The sequence below is a fragment of the Staurois parvus genome, unplaced genomic scaffold (genome assembly GCF_062004578.1).
Source record: "Staurois parvus isolate SC_StPar_1 unplaced genomic scaffold, SC_StPar_1.0 ptg000068l, whole genome shotgun sequence".
Taxonomy (NCBI): domain Eukaryota; kingdom Metazoa; phylum Chordata; class Amphibia; order Anura; family Ranidae; genus Staurois; species Staurois parvus.
The window spans coordinates 11,028,401-11,051,758 of record NW_028317864.1 but is presented as its reverse complement, the minus strand read 5'-3'; the positions used below and the strand labels follow the sequence as shown (position 1 = coordinate 11,051,758).

At 40.4% G+C, this 23,358-nt stretch overlaps 1 protein-coding gene across 1 annotated transcript; it reads left to right on the top strand.

Annotated features, from left to right (window-relative positions):
- Positions 1-3,683: 3,683 nt before the first annotated feature.
- LOC149469564 (red-sensitive opsin) lies at positions 3,684-19,221 on the top strand. Its single transcript, XM_089669161.1, has 6 exons — positions 3,684-3,905; positions 11,822-12,118; positions 13,253-13,421; positions 15,449-15,614; positions 17,912-18,151; positions 18,865-19,221. Exons 1-6 carry the CDS (start codon positions 3,797-3,799, stop codon positions 18,979-18,981), a joined length of 1,098 nt encoding a protein of 365 aa, XP_089525287.1. The 5' UTR covers positions 3,684-3,796; the 3' UTR covers positions 18,982-19,221.
- Positions 19,222-23,358: the final 4,137 nt, after the last annotated feature.

Here is a 23,358-nt window from a genome sequence, read left to right as displayed (position 1 = left end):
ACCCCTAGCTACATGTGGAGGAACCCTAGGTTTCCACAGAACCCTGGTTGAGAAACCCTGAAATAATAACATACAGTACTTTCAATCATAATAGGGATATGACAGAAACAGATGAACAACATTACAGAACTTGACATCTCTTTGATACAATGTCACTTCAACTAAGTCATGTAGGTTGTGCCACTGGAAACCTCTATGTCTTGTGCCCAGCAGAAGGTAGCTTGCGCAAGTGCCGTATGGTATTTGAAAAAATTAAGATGGATAGGAGTGTAGTAGCCATCTGTATTGGACAGGAATACCACTTTTGGACAATTTACTGGGTGACAACTTTGTTATTACGTAAGATAACAAAGTAAAACACGTATGTTGTTTTCAGGACAAACTTAGCTTTTTTGGGGGGAATATTCCAAAATGCATTTTCTCTGCAATCTATAGACAAAATAACATAACAAAACACGCTACCACTTTGATTAATGTTAATTAAGAATAGTGTAGATGAAAAAATGTATTCCATAACTTGTCTTTTAAAGACATTAAAATTACTATTCTGGTACAAAACATTGCAGTTATTTACAAATTAAATAAAAACTTTTTCTTCCTCAATTTGTCAATTTTGCCAAATTTCTTCAATTCAAAGTGAAATAAATTTGCCAAAGAAAATTAATAAAAATTAAAGAAAAGTTTAAACATTAATGGTTAAAAGATTAAAATAAAAACAATTATCATAAACATAATAGCTAAAATTGTAGGTTGGAGGAGTTTAATAGGAGAGGTTAGGGTTAACTAAGGGTTAATAAGGGCTTACATAGAAAAATATATATATTTTTTTTAAGGCTTAACTCAAGGTATAATTTTGATTGCGTAATTACATTGGCCTGACTTATCACTGTGTAAGTATGCTTTTCTCATACTCATACCTGGGTGATAGCTGTGGAAGCTGCAAATCACTACAGATAGCAGCAGAATTTCAGGTCAGGCTTCCTTTCTGCATAGTAACCACGTGGGTCACTGCCACAAAACTTCTTGTATGTTTTTCAATGAATACATTGTGTTTTCTGATTGGGTGAGGTGGAAATCATGAAGGTCATCGTCCCACTTCTCCATCCTGTCCAATCAGAGAATGCCTTGTATTAATTGAAAAAAATACATGGTGTCCTGTAAATGGCGGCAGTACCAAGCGATTGACCCACGCAAGACCCAAAAGATTGTTGCTAACACTATAGTAGCATTGACTACTACAAAGATTTTGTAACCACCACAGCTATTGCTCAGGTTTGAGATATGCATGCTGTGACAGTGCTGTGCCTTTACAAAGTGGTAAAAGGAGAATATGTCACACTGGGTTCTCACTGATGAAGGTTGAGAGGCTCTAGAATGTCTATTCTGAATGGAGAAAACTGGTTTTGCAGTTTTCTCTGTTATTAGTAACTCCCGCATTGGGTTCTGGAGTCCAGAGGCTTCAAAGAGTTTTGAGAGGGATGAAGGTTCTAAGCCAGTGTCCATAGCTTAATAGAGAAGGGCAGTCTGATGGTTCAGGGGTATACAACCTTTTTAATTAAGGGGCTGGCTGGGATTCAGCCTTGAGACAAGCTGCTACAGGAGCAGGTGTATGTGTTTGAAAAACACTAGGAGAGGTGGCCAGATTAGGTTGTTGCCTGAGAGGCATTATTATTATTATAGAGGATTTATATAGCACCAACAGTTTGCTCAACGCTTTACAATATAAAGGGAGACAATACAGCAACGATACAGTTCAATACAAGAGGGTTAGGAGGGCCCTGCTCCTTGGAGCTTACAGTCTAAGATTAGGAGACGGTATGTCTTTAGGCAGGTCAGTATAGCCAGGAGGCTGGAAAATGTATGTTCTGATGCTAAAATCCCCTTTAAGGATAATCCTGTGAGGTATTTTGAACTTTTCTTTTAAAGAAAAGTGGGTCAAGAGCCCTGAAAACATACTTCCTGGCTGGTTTCAACTTGATGGAAAGCACTGCACTTGAGTGAAACCCCCACAATCTCATAATACTTAAATTTGTCCCAGCTGGACCAATGTAACTATGCCATAGAAATCATACCTAGAGTTCAGCTTTAAACCTTTGTTTTTTTTTAACTTGTAAAGTTGCCTGGCGTCAGCTTCTGAATGATGTTCTGTAGCTGAAGTCAAGGCTGTCATTTTGACAACCAGGATTGGTTCAGTTAAGTTTTAGGGTGTGTGCCATATGGCCAAAATTCTTAACTGTTTAATTAGGTTAATTAGTGGTAAAATGTCATCTTACTCATGATAAAAAAATATTATCTTAGTGATTGTGAATAATGTTTTTATATTGTAAATGTTTGCAGTGTGTGTGTGTGTGTGTGTGCAGAAGGAGTCAATTACTTTCTATAGCGGTCACATGCTATACATAAAACTGCATATCATCCCTGATTCTCTATAGTATACCCATAGAGCCCTAACCAGGGTGCCTTTATTATGCAAATAGCAATCCATCACTTTGATGCTTCACCAACCAATACCAAGACACTGTCTGCATATCATAGCAATCCAGTATTTGAGTGTTCCAGATATCAGATATGATAAGGTGAGACTTTTTTTTTCCTTTTATAGACATGAGGTGTTTTGCAATTGTGTTTACTTGTAATTGGCAAATTCAGCAATGTTAAAAATTTAGATAGAGATAATGCATGAGAACATTATATTATAATGGGGTAAGTGTTTGACCTTGTAAAAGTCTCATATTTTCTCTTCTTGGTCAAGGTTCCCTTAGAACATTCTTATAAATATCTAGTGCAATGCCCTGAATTCTCCCAGTCTTCATAGGAAATCCAACACAGAGATTTAGACAAATGCCTATTTTTGGTGTATGTAGGCCACCCAACTAGGCTACACATTATATCTGCTCATCTTAAAGCCATAATCCCAACTCAAGTAAACCAGCCTCACTGACCAGGATAAGTCTATAGTCTAGCCTCTTCTTACCGGAAATCTTTTTTGGTTTTATCAAAATTCCTGAAAGATCCAACCACGGCATCTTATCAAGTAAAATATCAAACAATAATCCTCCTTCACAATGTAGGGTATATAATTGCTAGAAGGATATCCAGGTAACAGATGGTAGGAGAGATAATAGTACCTCCCAAACTTTCTCTGAATGGAAATAATGTCCTGATTGTTTATCACCGACATATACAATATTGTGCACATGTTCTGAGGCGAATGTACGTAGCCTAAAGAGATGAGAGTGTAGAGCTCAGCATCAATTCACAATACGGTGATATTTATTTTTTGCACAATTTTCACTTCCTCTAATTAACACAGTGACCCCAATTTCACAAAGTGAAGGGTATTAGCAATTGACTGACATGGAGAAGATGAGATTGGATTTGGTGACTAAGAAAGCCCAAGCCTTTCCCCTCCTTCTCTGTCTTTCATTTAAGCAAGCTCTTATCCTGTCACCCAAAGTGTCCAGAAAAGTCAACCTTAACCTGATCAAGTGACGTAAAACCAGAGCAAGCAGCAAGAAAGATTGACTGTGGAGAGGAGGGGTGAAGTTAAAACTCCTGCTCCAATTAAGAGATAAAAAGTTTAAGGTGGTTTGAGCTGTGCTGTGGGTGTCTAGGTTAATCCATCTCAGCTCAGTATATAACTGGAGAGAGGTCAACAAATTACCCATCCAAGTGACTGCCAGGAGTAGAAAGCAAGAAAGAGAGATTGTGTGGGAGAAAGGGAGAGGTGGTGGGAAGGAATCAGGGGTAGCTCATACCAGAGGTGTCAGTCTGGTGGCAAAGGGATATACAGGTTATGGCTGCAACATGGAATGAAGCTGTATTTGCCGCTCGGAGAAGACATGATGATGAAGAAACCACAAGAAGTAGCGTTTTCACATATACAAACAGCAACAATACGCGGGGTGAGTAATGGGTGAGCAGTGGCAGCAAAAAAGGTAGCCATAGACATTAGAGAAAGATCAGTTGTTTATTGGACAACTATTGATTTGAAAAAATGTTTTGAGCAGCTGATGCCTGAATGAATCTACTGGAAAAAAGTGTCTGCAATAATGTCAGTTTATGCATCTACAAACAGACAAACCTTTGCAGATATGTATTGTCCAACAATGCTTCATAATTTTAAAATATCCTGCTTAAAATATTGTCCATGCATGGCACTGACATTTACATGAACATGCAACACTCCTAGACAAACATCCGATAAAAAACAGCTTTAACAATTGACTATTGGGCAGATATCAATCTGTTTATAATATCTGATATAACCATTTTTGTCCTAAAAACTTTCTCTAATGTCTTTGGGCACCTTTGTATGTGTATCTGGGAAATGATTGTCGCCAGGTTACATTACAGTATTTAGTTATTAGTGTTACATCCTTAAACCCAATACAGTTTTTAATTGTGAAGAAGTATTACTTAGTAAGGTCTGGATATTACAAGTGTAAATGCTAGAGTTTAAAGGCTATCACACAATGCAACTACTTATAAAGCAGCTAGGTGAGTGTGATCAGGAGGGACTTTCGAACACGAGGATAAAAATTGTGGCTGGGTTAAGAAACCTACATTTTAATGGAAAGCAAATGCCTTTTGTGTTATATTCTGACCACTTCTTACCCTGCCTTCCCTTTCAAGGACACAACAAGCTAGTTTCTAGGCTCTTTATGCTTCATCAAATGCTACCAGGTCCTTTGAAAAGGTCTACATGGGCATATGTATATTGTTCTGATAGTTGGTTACCTACTCAAGTGGTAAGGCAGCTGATTTAATGTAAGCAGATCTTCTGTTCTCTTATTTTTAGTCTTTTATTGGTGGACCCAACTTTTCCCGGTCCATAAATTAGGCTAGATATGACCATCCCAAAGTTATGGAATATGACTTAGGAAATGGGAAGTTAGAGCATTTCTTCTCAGTTTCATTAAACTATGTATCTCTCTAAAAACCTAATGTATATTTTGCTTTTCTCAATTTACCATAAAAGGAAATCCTTTTCTGTAATCCTTTACATGTATACATGTATATTACTGGTATGTTTTTATGTTTTAAAGCTTAACCGGTAGAAAGTGTCACCTGCATGACTGTGCAATGTTACATAGTTACATTCAAAAAACACACACACACAAATAGAAAACCCCCATATACACAATCCTATATCTCAAAGCATGATCCAATTCACTTCAGTGTGGGAAAAAATATCTTCCAAATGTAGGGGTTGAGTGGATAACCTGACTGTATGAACAGAACTACTCCTCTGTAAAACAATTATTGAATTGGCTTGAAGCTGAAGTACCCCACAAGGCACAGAAAGAAAGCAATTCAGTTTAGGTATTAGGAAATGGGAATTACCAGACCGGGAACAAAAAAAGAGCTCCTTGCACACAGCACTACAGTGAGGCTAGGCATACTATACAAAGCCTATAATATGCTTTGGAGAGCACTAATGTGCTTTAATATGTGTAAACGGCATTCATAAGTCTTCAGAAAACAAACAGCCTTCAACATTTCACCAATAAAAATATATGGAAAGTAATCTTGTTTATGAGTAAACATGGAGGAATGCCTGCTTATACTTACCTGTATGCCCCAAAGAGAATTTTTAATCAATTTGAAGGCTCTTAATTGTCAAACTGAAATAGCATTTAAGGTGTGTGTAAACGTGGCATCTCAAACCATTTCACATGACTTGAGAGGCCACTGTGGCACAGGGCCATTGACCTTGTCTTTTGTGACCTTGTATTCTACATTGCGTAAGTGATGGATACCATTTCAGCAGTCTTTTCTGTAAGTATAAAGCACACCTTTCCACATTTGCAAACTAGATTAGAAAAGTAATGAGTGTTTAGAATCTGCAGGGAATGTAGAGGTTTGGCTAAACCAGCACTGAACACCCTCAGATGCTCACTATAGCTCATATCTTTTCTAAGGAACATGGGTTTGTTTGGAAAAATTGAGACAACTATTCTAGAGGTAGAAACTAACCATATAGAGAGTTTGGGTGAGCCACTAGCCTGCAGTTTGATTGGCAAACATTTTCCAGCATGCATGTTGTCCATCTTTTCTCTCTCCATTCACATAATCAGGAAAGCTCTGTTGAGTAGAATACACTTGTTATAGTTAATGAACTGGATCAAGGCAAAATACCATAGATGGTTTCTATTAGCTCCATGAAACAACTGAAACTGTTTGTGTAAGATTGCCTTTGTCAGTTTGAAAGCTATTGAAATTTGGTAAGATTACCAGAAAAATGCCCTATGTATGACCAGTATGATAATTTCCTAGATTTAACAATACCTGGATGATGTAAAAAGTCAGTCCACCCAAATATGTCAGTTCCTGGCTTCTTATATGCATTGGATACTCTGACAATGAGATATCCTGAATATGTTCCTGTACTCTTGGAAGTTTTTGGTGTCCCTGCCCACCTTTGTGTATTCTGGCTCTTCCTGTTGCATTCTCCATAATATCAAATAAATAAAAATCCATCAAGGAGAATGGGGACCCCTCATAATAACCAGAGCAGGTGTAAAGACCCAGCAACTTGGTGAATAGATCTCACCAGTGGAGTACTAGAGAGATAAAAAGACTGCAAGCTGGTTTTAACTTGAAATAGTAGATCAATGCTGCTAGAACTATAGGTCAATAATGCTTTTGTACTTTTGGTGAATGTAATGAAACTATTACAAAGGGGCATTTGGGTAGTATATGGGATATTTCCATTAGCCGAGGAACTGCTAAAGAAACCTTGGAATGCGAAACTAATATCGGTATCTGAAGATCAAAGTGCCACGCCAAAGTATTAGAGTCCAAAATGTGGTTATATTCCGAGCATATATTACATAGTTACATAGTTAGTCTGGCTGAAAAAAAGACAAAAGTCCATCCAGTTCAACCATTAAAAAAAAAAAGTTATAATCCTACACCTACAGTTGATCCAGAGGAAGGCAAAAAAAACCCCCAGCAAAGCTTGATCCAATTTGCTCCTGCAGGGGAAAAAATCCTTTCTGATCCCCCGACAGGCAATCAGATGTTCCCTGGATCAACTTTACCTATAAATGTTAGTAACCAGTTATATTCTGTGTGTCCAAGAAAGAATCCAAGACTTTTTTAAAGCAATCCATTGAGCTGGCCAGAACTAACTCTTGAGGGAGTCTATTCCATATTTTCACAGCTTTCACTGTGAAGAAACCTTTCTGTGTTTGGAGATGAAATTTTTTTTCCTCCAGATGTAAAGAGTGCCCCCTTGTCCTCTGTGATGACCTCAGAGTGGATAGCTCTACACCGAGTTCACTATATGAACCACTGATGTATTTATACATGTTGATCATATCCCCCCTTATGTATTATACATGGTGATCATATCCCCCCTTATGTATTATACATGGAGATCATATCCCCCCTTATGTATTATACATGGAGATCATATCCCCCCCCTTATGTATTATACATGGTGATCATATCCCCCCTTATGTATTATACATGGTGATCATATCCCCCCTTATGTATTATACATGGTGATCATATCCCCCCTTATGTATTATACATGGAGATCATATCCCCCCTTATGTATTATACATGGAGATCATATCCCCCCTTATGTATTCTACATGGAGATCATATCCCCCCTATGTATTATACATGGTGATCATATCCCCCCTTAATCACTTCTTCTCAAGAGAGAATACATTCAGTTCCTCTAATCTTTCCTCATAGCTGAGCTCCTCCATGCCTCTTATCAGTTTGCAGGGGCGTCCCTGTTTGGTGTCACCCAATGCAGTAACACTCGGTGTCACCCCGCCGACGATCCACGCAGGATGGATCGGATCTGCGGATTGAGCATAATGGATCGGAGTCCGATCCTATCCATCCTGGGGGGATCGTTGGCTTGCAACCTATAGAGGGTTAACTGATCACAAAAAGGTAAGTTTTAAAGCAAGCCGACGATCCCCGCAGGATGGATCGGATCTGCGGATTGGGGACTCTGATCCATTATGCTCAATCCGCAGATCCGATCCTTCCTGCGGGGATCGTCGGCTTGCTTTAAAACTTACCTTTTGGGTGTAGCACTGACAGCCCTAGACTATTCAGAGTATGAATCCTTAACTACTACTCTTTGAACACGATCTTTTAGCCAGTTTTCCAGCCATTTACATATGGATTTATCCAAGCCTGTAGACTTTACCTTACACGTTAGCCGTTTGTGGGGAACTGTGTCAAACGCTTTTGCAAAATCCAAGTATACAGCGTCCACCGTCACCCCTCTGTCCAAGGTTTTGCTCACCTCCTTAAATATTGGCACCACATTGGCCTTGCGCCTATCCAGTGGTACTATGCCAGTCATTAAAGAGTCCCTAAAAATTTGAAACAATGGCTTTGAAATTACAGAGCTCAATTCTTTAAGGACCCGTGGGTGTATGCCATCCAGTCCGGGTGCTTTATTCACCTTTATTCTGTTGAAATATTTTTGGATCATATCAGTTGTGAGCCAATATGGATCATCTGGAGCTGTGTCAATACCATACCCATTATGGACAAAAGCTCCCCCATGCTCCTTTGTATACACAGAGCTGAAGAAGGTATTTAATAAATTTGCCTTCTCTTTGTCCCCAGTCACCCACTCTAGATTATTTTGTAAAGGGCCTACATGCTCGGACCGGATCTTTTTACTATCAATATATTTTAAGATTTTTGGGGGGTTGGTCCTGCTATCTTTTTTGCAATATGTCGATCGTTTTCATTAAGGGCAATAAAGAATGCATTTCGGGCAGCACACATCACACCCTTCATCAGGGCTTAAAAAGATATAGCATCAACTAGCATGAACTCAAACTGTAATTTAATCCTGTATTGGACGGACATGGTAACATTTAGCAGCTGGTTTAGGCCACCAGCTACATTGCTGGGTTCTTCCAAACAAAACCACATTTTGTACTCTAATTGTGTGGTGCTTCAATCTTCAGATTTAAGTTGGTTTTAACGATCCAACATCCTGCAAAATCAGAAATATCCGTTTTGGGTAGACTGAATACATTACAAAACTAGTGCAAAAAAAAATTGCAGTGAGCACACTGCAATTACCCATAGTAACCAGTCATATTTCACTTTTCATCGCCACAGAGCAGTTAGACCAAGGGGAGATATTTTCTGATTGGTTACTTAGTGCATTATACTTTTCTTTATTAGATAAGTCTCTAATTCTTCAAGATCTGTCTCTCCACTGATGACCTCCTGCACTTTCTGCTTATGCTAATGCTGCCTTCTGTTTCAGCCACATTCAGTAGGAAATCTTTTGGCACTCAGCAGCCAGTGCAGGCAATTCATAGACCAAGTAAACAATTTGGGAGAAAAGTTGAAGAGTATAGTGTTCAAAGAATTACCTATTTTCTACAGTACATCCAGATTATTAATTTTGAGTGGAGCTCTCTTTTAAACATTAGGCCCTATCACTTCAATCACTAGATTCAAGCTGAACCACCTTTCGAAGGAGCTACTGCAACATGGTGGACCTAGCATTGGATTTAATTTTTTCATATTGGGTACACACATGCTAAATAATATTCTAGTTTTTCACTAACAACAATTTATGAACACTTCGTGGGGGTGGGGTGTGAACATTATTTCCCCTAACCATGCCTTAATCTGCTTTTCTCCCCAGAAGGATTTTTGTTCAGCATCTACTACCTGGACTGATATGCCACTTCAGAGATTATACAAGCATGCAAATTCTGATGCCTGAGCAGTTCTTGGCTGTGATTACAAATGTCTGACACAGATCAACCCCTGCTGCACCTTCCCATCTTATGACTTGCCAAAAAGTTACAATGTTGCAGTCTTATCATGGAGGAGAAGTGACTGAGGCTTGCAGCAGGCTGATTAAATCATAACAGTCTAGCCAAAGTGTCTGAACTAGAGCACAAGTTTCTCTTTCAGTAATAAATTGTACAACAACTTTTAAAACAGATCATCTTACTGTATGTGACGGGCGCGGCATTAGGCCCAGTCCTTCTCACCAACTTGTGACCGAAGGACTAGCCAATCTAAAACCGCGCTGCCACTTGCGTAACAATGTCACTCTCAGCTGTCCCCTGCACAGAGATTTTCCAGCTCACTGGACCACAATCTATGTGCCAGCCGCCTGAGAGCGAATGTTACTGGGTCAGGTTAATTACGCAATTAACCCTTCACACTGCTACCACCACCTTTTTTTTACAGAGAAGGAGGAAACTCACAAATCTTAGCAGTAACACTATGATGAATAAATGTTGAATAAATGTCTGTATACACACTGTCACCGCAGGCAGATGTATGCAGAAATTTAAAACACACAGTAGCGCTCTTCAGAAACAGGGATTCTTAGTTTGCATAAAGAGCTTTAGAAACAGTTCAACACTTTTGAGAAAATAGGATTTATTACTAAAAAGGTCAAAATGGTGCAATAAAAATATTTACAGAAAAAGATGTAGCCAATATATATATATATATATATATATATATATATATATATATATAAATATATATATATAAATACAGAGAGCAATAACACCACAGAGAGATAACAGAAAGATGTTTAGAGAGGTAGAATACTTGTCCTTGGTTTAAGCAGATTCAAGTGTCCTGAACAAAAGAGTACCGTTTCTCCCAAAGTTGGTTCCTGATGTTAAAAAGGGAGAATCTCTTCATCTTACCTCTTTCAGGCCTGACAGCCTGTTTTCTAGTCCCCCAGCAGGGGGTGTCTACTGAAGCCAAGGGCCAATCGCCTCATTTGGGGAGGGGGTTTAGGCAGAGACCCCAGCTGTGACCCAAATCCCTCACAAGTCCACACCATGGTCAATAACTTTCCATAGGTACATGTAGCATCCGATCCACTGGTAAAATAATGTGCAGAATCATATTCTTAATGTCCAAACACCAGATGTGACATATCTGCCTGTGACGGTTAAAGAAATATCGCTTCCTGCTCTCGGGTAGACGTAATCTAGGGATGTAAGGTACCAGGTGACTCGCATTAAACTGATCTATCTGAATATATGCTTTGTTCTATTGTACCTATTTCCTGCCGGGAGTTATGAAATTGTATGAAAAAGTGGTTTCAAATGGGATGTATGTTTTACTGCTATTTAGGAATGCTTTTCAAGTCCAGTGACTGATGGGTTTATAGCTTTACGAACCGGCCAGAGCAAGAGTCTGTCAGACACCCTGGAACCAGCTAATTGGGTTTACAACCATGAAGTGTATCCAGCTGTGCCCTGTGCACTCCTGAACTCAGCACACATACAGACCACATGCCATTTAACAGAAAGGGAGGGGGACTGATTTGGAGTGAGAATGACACAAGATGGTGGATCTTGAGCAAAATGGATGTCCGTGTCCATATCTGTACGTACGATTGCTACACTGTATACTAAATAAAACAATATATATATATTAACTCCAGACATCATGCTACATATGATGGCATATATACAGAGATTATCAGTGGCAGATCATTGAATGGGAACTATTATTTATTTTCAATATTTATTTATTGGAGGTACTTACAGTATATAACATCGATAATTTACAAAATGCTTTACATATACTGTGTGTGTGTGTATATATATATATATATATATATATATATATATATATATATACATACAAACTATTTTTAGAAACAAGGTTTTTTAGAACATGAAACTTCAATGATAAGTCAATTTGCATTCACATATACATGTACATCTAAGAAAACTGTAAACAATAAAGTTTCCCCTCTCATTTTACAGGGTAAAATACCAGGAGTTGAGGTTGTAGTGTCCAGTGTAACTCTTTTCTTTATCATTTGCAGGTCCCTTTGAAGGTCCAAATTATCACATTGCACCTAGATGGGCCTACAACGTCACCACACTCTGGATGATATTTGTAGTTGCAGCATCTGTTTTCACCAATGGGCTTGTCTTAGTAGCTACATTTAAGTTTAAAAAGCTTCGACACCCTCTGAACTGGATCTTGATGAACTTGGCTATTGCTGATCTTGGGGAGACTGTCATTGCCAGCACCATCAGTGTCATCAACCAGATTTTCGGTTACTTCATCCTTGGCCATCCCCTGTGTGTGATTGAGGGGTACACTGTTTCAGTGTGTGGTAAGTCTTCAAGGAGTATTTATTTATTTATTTTAGGTACTTATATAGTGCCGTCAATTTGCGCAGCGCTCTACATATATATTGTACATTCACATCAGTCCCTAACCCTCAAGGTCCCTAACTCACATTCATACATACACATACTAGGGCCAATTAAGACAGGACCCAATTCACCTACCAGCATGTCTTTGGAGTGTGGGAGGAAACCGGAGTACCAGGAGGATACCCACACAGGCACAGGGAGAACATGCAAACTCCAGGCAGGTGGTGCCGTGGCTGGGATTCGAACCAACGACCCGAGTACTGCCAGGCGGAAGTGCTAACCATTTAGCCACTGTGCTGCAAAGTAAGGTTAGAGTAGCTATAGACTCTTGTCAGCATGTTCCCTGTCAACGCATTTGACTGGGTTATGCTATATGGTCATTTCAGATCGGGCGGACCGACCATTCGAGCACTTGGGCACTGCTCGAAGGGGCCCGGGGTCAGCAGGGGGCCCCATGAGATGCCCCTGGTACCTTTCATTGGCTTTTTCATAGGCTTTTGTGTGGGCAAGGACACAGGGGCCCCATGATCCCCTATTGCCCGGGGGCCCCATAAGTTGTCAGTCTGCCCCTGTTTCAGATACAGTGCTGCATACACTCGATCCAAATATCAGCCTGTTCAGCAGGAAGCAGCCGACATTTGGAGAGTGTGTATAGCTGCCTGTCCAACAGAAGCCAGTCCACGGAGAGAGACATGCTGGAAAAGCAGCATCTGGTCAGCAGGCAGTCAGCACTGACAGCTAGTGGCTGTGAGTGCTGATCATTGTTTGTTCTGGCGGGAGAGGGACACAGTTGTTTAGCGGGGGAGACTGCCACACTAACATCGCATACTTAGTACAAAGACCTCTCTGGGTTTTTTTGTGTTCAGCCCACTGGGTTGAAAAAAAAAAAAAATCTAACGTGTGTACTAGGCTTTACGCTGTTCAGGCAGCAGGCTGGGGGTGGAGAGAGGACACCACTTTTTTCCTTAAAGGACAACTATACAATTGTGCTTTAAGTAAGCCCCCCAACAAAAAGTGGTGTAAACAGTTTTCACTGTATATGTATACACTGTATATTTAAAATCATGTCTAAATTATTGATCTTTCTACAGGTATCACTGGACTTTGGTCATTAACAGTAATTGCTTGGGAAAGATGGTTTGTTGTATGCAAACCCTTTGGCAACATTAAGTTTGATGGAAAACTGGCTGCTGGTGGAATAGCATTCTCTTGGCTTTGGGCAGCAGGCTGGTGTGCACCTCCAATATTTGGCTGGAGCAGGTAATATCTTCAGATGTAAACTCTACACACAAATATAGCCCATTGTTTGCTTTAAAGTGTTACTAAACCCAGGACCCTGTATTCACTATATCTCGTCTCCCACAGTCAGGGGTGGACTAACCATTTGGAAACTCGGGCACTGCCCGAGGGCCCAGGGTCAGTAGGGGGCCCCATAAAATACCCCTGGTACCTTTTTCCTAGGCTTTTTTGAGTTTGGGCAAGGACACAGGGGCCCCATGATCCCCTATTGCCCGGGGGCCTCATGAGTTGTCAGTACGCCCCTGCCCACAGTACACAGAACATGGAAATGCAATTATTTTAGTAAATATAAACTGCTAAATACCTTTTCTCATCAGCAGTTAGAGAAGTTCTGTGACTTCTATCAGTGTTCAGCAGAGCACTGGTTAAAGCTTGTAGGAAGAGTTTTCTCTAGGAGGATGCAGAACCCCTGACCTCTGTCTGGGCAGTGCTGATTGGCCCTGTGCTGATCACATGCACTTTCCCAAGAACAAAAAAACCCCTCTAGCAATACACACAATATGCAGTGTCTCCACAAGATATGTCTTATCAAGAGATAAGAGGAGAGAACTTGAAGAAGGGGAGGATCAGAGAAGTCAGGATCAAGCAGCATTTTTACATAATGCAGAGGATTAACCCCTTAGGTTCCTAAGAGAGTATAAAAAGCATGCTTTACTGCATATATAGACTGATTTTACTGTTGTGGGTTTAGTAACACTTCAAGTTCCTCACAGCTAAATACATTTCAGGTGCATCAAAACAAAAAAGTGTTCAAAGCTTTACAAGTTGTTTTCTTTAGAAAGCAAAAGAATAACAGTCTGCCCGCAGAAAAGGATCCTTGCTGGAATGGAAGTAGCGGTCTTTCTGCAGAGGTCTGGCTTGCTCATTTGTTACAACTAGAACCCTCAACTCAGCAGGGAGCATGAGCTTTGCTGATTGCAGAGCTATAGATCTGACACAGCAGTGGCTGTGTTGGACTTCTGCAGAAAGATGACTGCCTCCACACCGAGAGCAAAGGTCCTTCTCTACATGCTGGCAGGACACAGGCATTTCTACTCATTTTGTGGCTGCTTCCTAAAGAAAATGAACTGTAAAATTTGGAACACCTTTTTCTTTGACACACCTGGAATGTATTTGCGTTAAACTGAAAGTTTAATTGAGCTTTAAAAAGATGCATGTTGCAGACATAAATAGGGAGAAATTTACTAAAACTGGTGCACACAAAATCTGGTGCAGCTGTGCATAGTAACTAATCAGCTTCTAACTTCAGCTTGTTCAAATAAGCTTTGACAATAAAACCTGGAAGCTGACTGGTTACTATGCACAGCTGTACCAGGTTCTGTTTGCACCAGTTTTAGTAAATCTTCCCAATGTGTCCAAATGTGTTGACTTACTTATATTTGACAAATGCAGTACAAATGTATGAAATTTTGAAGGTTGCTGTGATTTAGCTTAATTGGCACCAACCCCTACTACAGATCTTTCACAATTATCATAGCAAGTTGATTGTTTCCGATTACATATTATATCTAATTATCTAATTAGGGAATTCCAACATTGGGTTTTGGACCTAAGGTTTGTAAGCTGTGCTGTAGTGTACTTTTTCTAACTTTCAAACCATATTAATTGTGATTCGGCCTTTGCTGATCCTGTGGATGAACATTGCCAAATGTAGACATAGTTTAATTCAGTACCTGATCATTTTGGGGTGATCCAAAAGGGGTATGTAGAGGTTTTTTTTATTCCAGGGGATACAACATGTGAAAAGGTGCATGCTAAATACAACCATAAACAAAGCACATATTCCAGATATTTTTTAGTGCAGAGCACTTCATACACATTATAGTTGGGTAAAGACAGAAACATTCACTTAATTGGTGATAATTAACAAAACTTTTCCAAAGAACAATCTTGCATCTTTAGCACGCCATGCTAATGTAGATTGGAGTTCATGTAATATTTAGAAGTGTGCTCCAACCTATTTAACATCTTCCAATGTTTTTCTGCAGATACTGGCCCCATGGCTTGAAGACATCTTGTGGTCCAGATGTGTTCAGCGGTAATAGTGACCCCGGAGTTCAGTCTTACATGATGGTGCTCATGATCACATGTTGCATAATTCCTCTGGCAGTCATCATCCTTTGTTACATACATGTTTGGTGGGCCATTAGAAAGGTGAGAAAAGCTGGCATTAGAGCCCTATAGCACAAAGTAACCTTAATTAATATTTAAGGTATACACGGCTGTCTGTAATGTAGTGAAGAGCACTACAGTTGTTCCCATATAGGGAGAGAACAGGTCCCAAGAACATATTCTAGCCTCATAATTCATGAGATTTGTGCCTCAAAATGTTTTCCATTGTTTGATTGGCAATTTGGGGCCTGAATACATTTCTTTACCTTGATCACACATGGCAACCTTGATGGAAAAAGTATTAAAGTAGAACTAAAATTATGTATTCAAAAATTTTACAGCCTCAATTGCTCTATCTTACAATAAATAAAGAATTTGGTTTCAGCAGCCAGCTGAACAACGATGGTTATATCAGTGTACATCAGACTGTGTTTGCACTTGTGAGCTTTATAAACTTGTATGGTTGGGTCCATGTGTGGGTGGACCAAACTTGTCCATGCACATAGGGCCTTTACCTTTCTCTCCTACTTCTGCGGTGCCCATGCTCACTAATGCCTGGGACCAGGCAGGGTTGCGTTGATATGAATTCAACATTAAGGTGGCATCTGGGATTGGAAGCAAGCCATACATCCAGTGCAATTGTATCACAACCTGAGGCCTTCCTGAAAGAGCCACACTGTCCCATGATACGTACACCTTAATGGAAATGTGATATTTAGAAGGGAACAGTTTATGTTCCGTCCCACCAGTCCAGCTTTACTATCACCTCACTTCCAGTGATAGAATACAGGTTCCACCATGTCACTGCACAAACCTCTTGCGTGCCCCACTTAACTTGGTTAACTCCTTCCGTACCTGCGGCTAGGTCCCTCAGATCTTCACCACGATTAGCTGGGGCACTGACCACTCGGGAGGGAAATGGCACACTACTCCCCTCACTATGCAGAGAACCCGTCACCCTTGCCAGTATCATACTCATGCTGCCTGGCTGCCATATCATTCCCTTGTGTTGGTTACTCTTCTTTGTGATACACCTTATACCACCATGCACCCCTTTGCAGCAACTTCAGTCCAACAACAAATGGTTAACAGCTTTTACTGAAGTTACACAGTTTAATACAGCAGCAGTGAACACAGACAGCCATTTCCCAAACTAGCTAAGCTTAGCTGCCCAGTTCATACCTTAAAAGATAAGAGTCCTTGGAGTGGACAAGTCCTGATTCCAGTGGAATCTACCCAAAAGGTGCTCAGAATGTTGCTGGTGGTTACATCTTTCTGCTGTGCCTCTCCTCTCTTTCCTATGCAGGCCACCGCACTCAGCTTTAAGAAGAGCCATCCCCCTTTATATTAGCAGCACAGGGAAGAGGGTTGAGGGCAAGCATCGGAGGTAGAAACATACCTCATGAATACTGCAAAGATTTAAATACTTAGGAAAGTATCAAAATTGTTCCCAGTAGATGATTGAGTGATCTTTTGTGTTAACTAAGCAGCAAGGCAGCCACTCTGCGCAGAAATTGGAAACTAGCGGCGATCACTGTAGTAGTGGTGCCTAGTAGAGTGATTTTCAGATTCTAGAGAGATCAACCGGGTATGAAGCATGCATACTTACAATGGTCCAGCTCGAACATGTAACTATGCAAAAGTATCCATACCTGGAATTCAGATTCAGCATATCACTAGAATGTTTATTTCATCAATATACTGTGTATGCTTAGGAGAATATAGAGCTCGTTAAGTGCTGAAGAGCCAAAGTTGGAAACAGTGACTGACATAAAAGTTATGTCCTAGTACAATATAATATTATAATAATAAACCCAGGGAGGACAGAGAATGTTACCCAGTCATAGCATTTGGATACCCCAATATTTGCATTCTATGGCCAAGGCATGGTGTTCCCGCTGCAGAACAGGACATGGTTTGTTTATAAAACTGCAACACGATACATGGAAATATCAGCAATAAATGCAACACTTATCTATACAATCTGATTTAAAACCTGTTTCAGATCTTTCAAATAGTCTTCTAGCCAGGGGTGGACTGACCACTTGGAAACTCGGGCACTGCCCGGGGGGCCCGGGGTCAGTAGGGGGCCCCATGAGATGCCCCTGGTACCTTTTTTCATAGGCTTTTTTGAGTTTGGGCAAGGGCACAGGGGCCCCATGATCCCCTATTGCCCGGGGGCCCCATGAGTTGTCAGTCCACCGCTGCTTCTAGCATGCAATTGAGCAGAAAAACACAAATGTCTGCCAGAAGTCTTCAAAGTGTTTTACAGTTGCAACATCACTGCCAAGCTCTATTTTAACCATATATACGTTTTTGAAAATCTTCCCATTTTCTAGGTAGCCCAGCAGCAGAAAGAGTCTGAATCCACCCAGAAGGCTGAACGGGAGGTCTCCAGGATGGTAGTTGTCATGATCATGGCTTACATCTTTTGTTGGGGACCGTACACAATTTTCGCCTGCTTTGCTGCCGCCAACCCAGGCTACAGTTTCCATCCCTTGGCTGCCTCGTTACCTGCCTATTTTGCCAAGAGTGCCACCATTTACAACCCCGTCATTTACGTCTTCATGAACAGACAGGTTGGTGCATTGGGAAAAAAATATCCTAAGTCATTCATTCTCTGCAGCAGAAAATCAATGTAACAATGGAAAACGGTAATGTCCCCTGTGCCAGTGCCTGGGCCTAGCAGCCATTTGCTAGGCAAGGACACCATAACAGGGGAAATAGTTTCATGCTCCCCCGTACCCAGAAATGCTGAGTTTTCTTGACAGCTGCGATGGAGCACTGAGATGTGAAGAGTGCAGTTAAAGTGAGTATACAAGGGTGTCAGAAGATGTCCTTTACAGATACACTGTTACTTTTCGTGCACAGGAAAAGTGACACTGTCTATTTAAAGCAACTCTTTTACCTAAAAAGAGGACACTTTATATGAACCTGCCCCATTGCTTGTTCATAGAATCTTTGCTCTGGTGCTGAGCAAAGTGGCCTAAAAGATCTACACACCTCCAACTCCAGGAGGTGATGTGGAAACCTCTCCAATGGGTGTATAGACAAAAGCACAATTTTAGTTGCATAAGGGAGAATTTGAATTTCAGACAATGTTTTTTTTTTTTTTTTCTCATTCATTTATTCGTGACACTTGTCCTATTTCTTGTATTAGTGTCACAGTGGAACATTTCTCAGAAGGGTCCAGAGAAAGATACACAAACACCTGAAACAAATGTAAAAAATAAATAAATAAAAACCTCAGTGATATTCAATGAAAACCTGTTTTTTTTTTAAATTCCTTTAGTTCCGGAACTGCATCTATCAACTATTTGGTAAAAAAGTTGACGATGGCTCAGAACTTTCTTCTACATCTCGGACAGAAGTATCCTCAGTTTCCAATTCTACCGTGTCACCTGCATAACTTCCCAGGGACATCCCTCTTCAAATTTCCTAGTCCAATATTTCTGCACATATTGTATATACTTGATTGCAGGAGAAGCTATGAGTAAATCTCCTACCTACACATGCATGATCGTTATTTGTATCTATATGTCCATTTTCACTATATATTGTCGCTTCATACTGTGACATTAATTTTTTTCATTATTATAATCTAGTAACTGGCCTGAATATTATCTATTAAAATATTAATATCAAAGAAGTGTTATGGACAGCGGGACTGTCCAAAGTGTGACTTCTATAACTGAACAAAACTTGTACTAGGAACTATAACATAAGTGAACCCATCATTAAAGAAATATGGGGACTCCCATTGCTGACTGCCTTCTCAAAATGCAGGTTTCCTAGTCACTCTGGTAAACCCTTGGATAAAGTACTTTCTGAATCTCTGACATGGAATTTTGCAGTCCAGGAAAAAGTCAGACGTCCTGCAGGCTTATACTGAGTAAGAGGCACAAGGTATTAAAGCCAGAGGTTAGCATGAGGATCAAACAATTAGCATTTTCAGAATAGGAAATCAGCAATGGTAACCTTATTGTTTTACTCCTTTAAGTCAAGGGGGTTGTTTTGTGAAAATAAATGTAGTGAAGGAGCATACATACAATATAAGGATGATATTTGGGAAGGGGAGGTTGTTTTAGATACCCCCTTAATGTTTGCTGCTATATAAAACTTTAAAAGTTTAACTGTAATGATATTTATGTGATCATAATATTCTTTTGGTTTGTCTTAGTAAGTATGCTTAGCGTCATGTTTCCCAACTATTCAGAATATGAATAGAAATTGTCTAACATGTTTGTTTTAACATAAAAAGTTTAGTAAATAAAAAAAGTGATGTAACTTATCTCAACAAGAACATGATCAGTGCAATTTACAAACTAAATTGAACAATCACAGTAAGGTTCGGCCAAATGCCCTACATTGCCTCCTGCATCCCAATGTGATTCTTTAAAGTTTGAAAAAAAAGGCTTTCCAGTTTAGTACAGTTTCTCAAGTAGGGTTCCTTCTGAGTAGTGATGGGCCTAACACCCCCCTGTTCAGTTCACGGTTGAACATTCGAACGAAAGTCTATGGGACTCGAACTTGCAAATTGCCCATTTAGAAGGCTTATATGCAAGTTATTGGCCATAAAAGGAGTATCGGGACTTGGGTACTGCCCTGAGGGACATGAATCAGTGGGAAAAAAAAACTTCAAAAAAACTTCAGAAAGTACCGTTTTTAAAGGGGCAGTAATTTTTCATTGCTTGAAGTAAAAAAAAAAAAATCCATTAAGTATCATGCTTGGGGGGAGGGGTTCCCTAAAACTACCTGTACCCATCTGTACAATGTATAGAATCTGCTGCAGCAAGACTGACTTTTTTTTTTTTTTAAACAGTGTGGGGTCCCCCCTACCCCAACACTTTAGGTCTGGTAGGAATGTTAGGTGGGGCACCACAGTAAAAAATTAAAAAAAAAAGTAAATGGGGTTCCCCCCAAAAGCCTTATAAGGCCCTTTAGGCCTGGTAGGTCTTTTTAGGGGAACTCCACTCCCAAAAAATGGGGAAAAAATTGTGGAGTCCCCCTAAATTCCTACCAGACCCTTGATCTGAGCACAGGCCTCGCAGGGCAGGGAAGGGGGAGGATGAGTGAGCGCCAACCCCAAAGCACTTTGTCCCCATGTTGACCCTGGGCTGTGGTTGTGGAGGGCTGCAGGGGGTGATTTATCAAAATCTGGAAACCCCCTTTAACAAGCGTGCCCCCAGATCCCAGCCCCCCCTTGTGAATGAGTATGGGGTACATACCCCTACCCATTCATCAAAAAAGTGTAAAATGTGAATAAAAAAACAGTTTTTGACAAGTCCTTTATTAACCAAAAAAAAGCCCAAAAAAAGGTTCAATCATCAATCACAGCATTCAGTGTTGCCATGACTCTGACTCACCGAAATAGAAGAAAACCCCAACGCCCACCGACCCATCCACACCTGCCAAGCAATCGCCGCTATCTCCGCCGAATTGTGCAGTGATTGGCCAACGCATTTCACCTGACCTGTGGTCAGGTGCATTGCTTTGGCCAATCACAATGCACTATGAGAGCGCAGTGCACTGGGGGGCGCAGTGGGCGAACAGCCCGCCGAATGCCCTTACCATTCGTGTGTTTGCCGAACACATGAATGGCCGATGTTCGAGTCAAAAATCAAAGACATTACTACTTCTAAGATTGCTAGGGGCTCCTTGATCAATATGCAATGATGGATTGACTTCCCACCTTTATGGTGCATGCATATTTGTGGACCAGTGGCCTAAGACTAGTGGTTCCTTTTAGCTGTCTCCAAGGGTGGCATTTTCCCCAATGACTGCCAATGTAAGGGGACATTCTTCCCTCTACTGGCCACCATTGCAAGGCAGGAGAGGGTTAAAATGCCACATTATTATTTTATTTGTTATACTGTACATGCAAATCCAACTGATGACGTCAGTGTACTGTGAGCTGCAGATGTATTTACTGTATTTTTAGCAGAAGTTCTCTGAGGTGTGAAAATAACTTCCAGGGTTCCTTAAGGGTAAATATGATGAGAAAGGTTGTTCAAGTAGCTGTGAGAGTGACTCATTCTTTTTTCATCATCAATAATAGATCGCTTTTGCATAAACAATATTAGACCCGTTCTGACCACTTTGAAATTGGCCAGTGGTTTGCTGTGGTTGCCCCTGTTCTTATTGACATAAAAATGTCTTACCTCTGACCAATTTCTATGAAGCTCTCATTGGAAAATAAGAGACTGCAGATGAAATAGCAGTGTAAAATTAGTCAGTAAGAGTAAAGTTTTAAAGCCCAACAACAGGAGAGCTGAAAATTCCCCCTTGCAGTGGGCCTGTGCCCACAGCTCATTTAAGTTTAGGTGGCATGGAAAAGTAGATTTAGTTTCCCAGTCATCCTTGCTGCTAGACTGGTCCCTGCAGCATCTTCTCTCCATGTTCCAACAGTTGAAGGTCCCAACATCATCATGACTGATATAGGGTCCATTGCCTTGTATTGGACATTAGGATGCTGAGGGACAGTCGTTAATTTAATTAGGGATAGTAGGCCTGACTGGTGTATGCCTAACTTTTATTGCTCTACAATACATATAGGGTAGTGTAGTGAGTATGAGTAATGTATTATGAAGTGGTTTAGGTGCAAACTGTTCTTGCCCTAAGCCTTTTTTTTTTTCTCTTTCAAAGAAAGTAGCCATTTGCTGTGAACAAAAGGTCAGTGACACAGGTAAATGCTGTGCTTGGAGCACGCCAAACTTAAAAAAGGCCCTGTGAACATAAAATAAAAAAAAAGCAAAATAAATGAAAACCCCAAAATACCACCTCTGAAACAAAAGCCTTGCAGCAAAAAAATAAAATAAAAAAATAGCAGTTTAACCGAAAATACACACCCTATCAACCTAAAATAAATCACATAAGAACCGTCAAAATACCAACCCCCGAACCCATTTTTTTTTTGCAAGGGAAGCATTGCTTCAAAAAAGAAGTTTGCTATGGATGGGGCAGCAGCTGCTGATGTCAAGTCAAAAACATCATTACATTTATTTCGTCAATGTACCTGAATTTTAATTGAAATAAGTTTTTTTCAGCCCCCTGTACAGCAGAACTCATACTAGGGAAGGGAGAAGCAGCACAAGGAGCCAATCAGCTGAAGGATCAAATCTGTATTGAAAGCTCCAAGGTATGCATAACTGACCATATGGGTTAAGAGGTACAGGTCTGAAGCTACCAAAAGGCACATTGCGATGCCTTCTCCTTGATGAAAGTGGCATTTTTGAACATGCCCCAAAAGTACAGCTAGATCCTTAATAAGAAAATGTACAATTTTTAAAGTGTATCTAAATCTGTAAACAAAAATGTAAAATATTACAGCCTACCAGTCCATGGATATGGTGGCTCCATTAATTTTCTTTTTTTCAAAAGCCTTTAGATATCCAAAAATGTTGACTGAACTTCTAAAAATGTAGTAGTTAAAGAGGAACTTTGTTCCAGTTGATTCAGGCTCCATTTCCCTCCACCGTCACCATAATTTTTGATAGTCCGATGCAAGCCTTTGGGACCTGGCAGAGCTCTGTGGGGTACTTTTGCCAAGTAGTGTACGAGAATGTGCAGGAAAAGAGGTTCCATATCTCCTTGATTGCATGGGCTGCTCCAACGGTGTACAGGAGTGTGATTAAACCTCCCCCTAAAGTCTCTGTCCCTATCTGAAAATTCCCAAAATGTGGGCACACCAGGGACTAAAGATGGCAGTCCAAAGCTCAAGAGAACTCTATGTTCAATTAGACACAGGCTCTCCCAAAATGGTGCCATGCCTGGCTTCCTCCCTAGA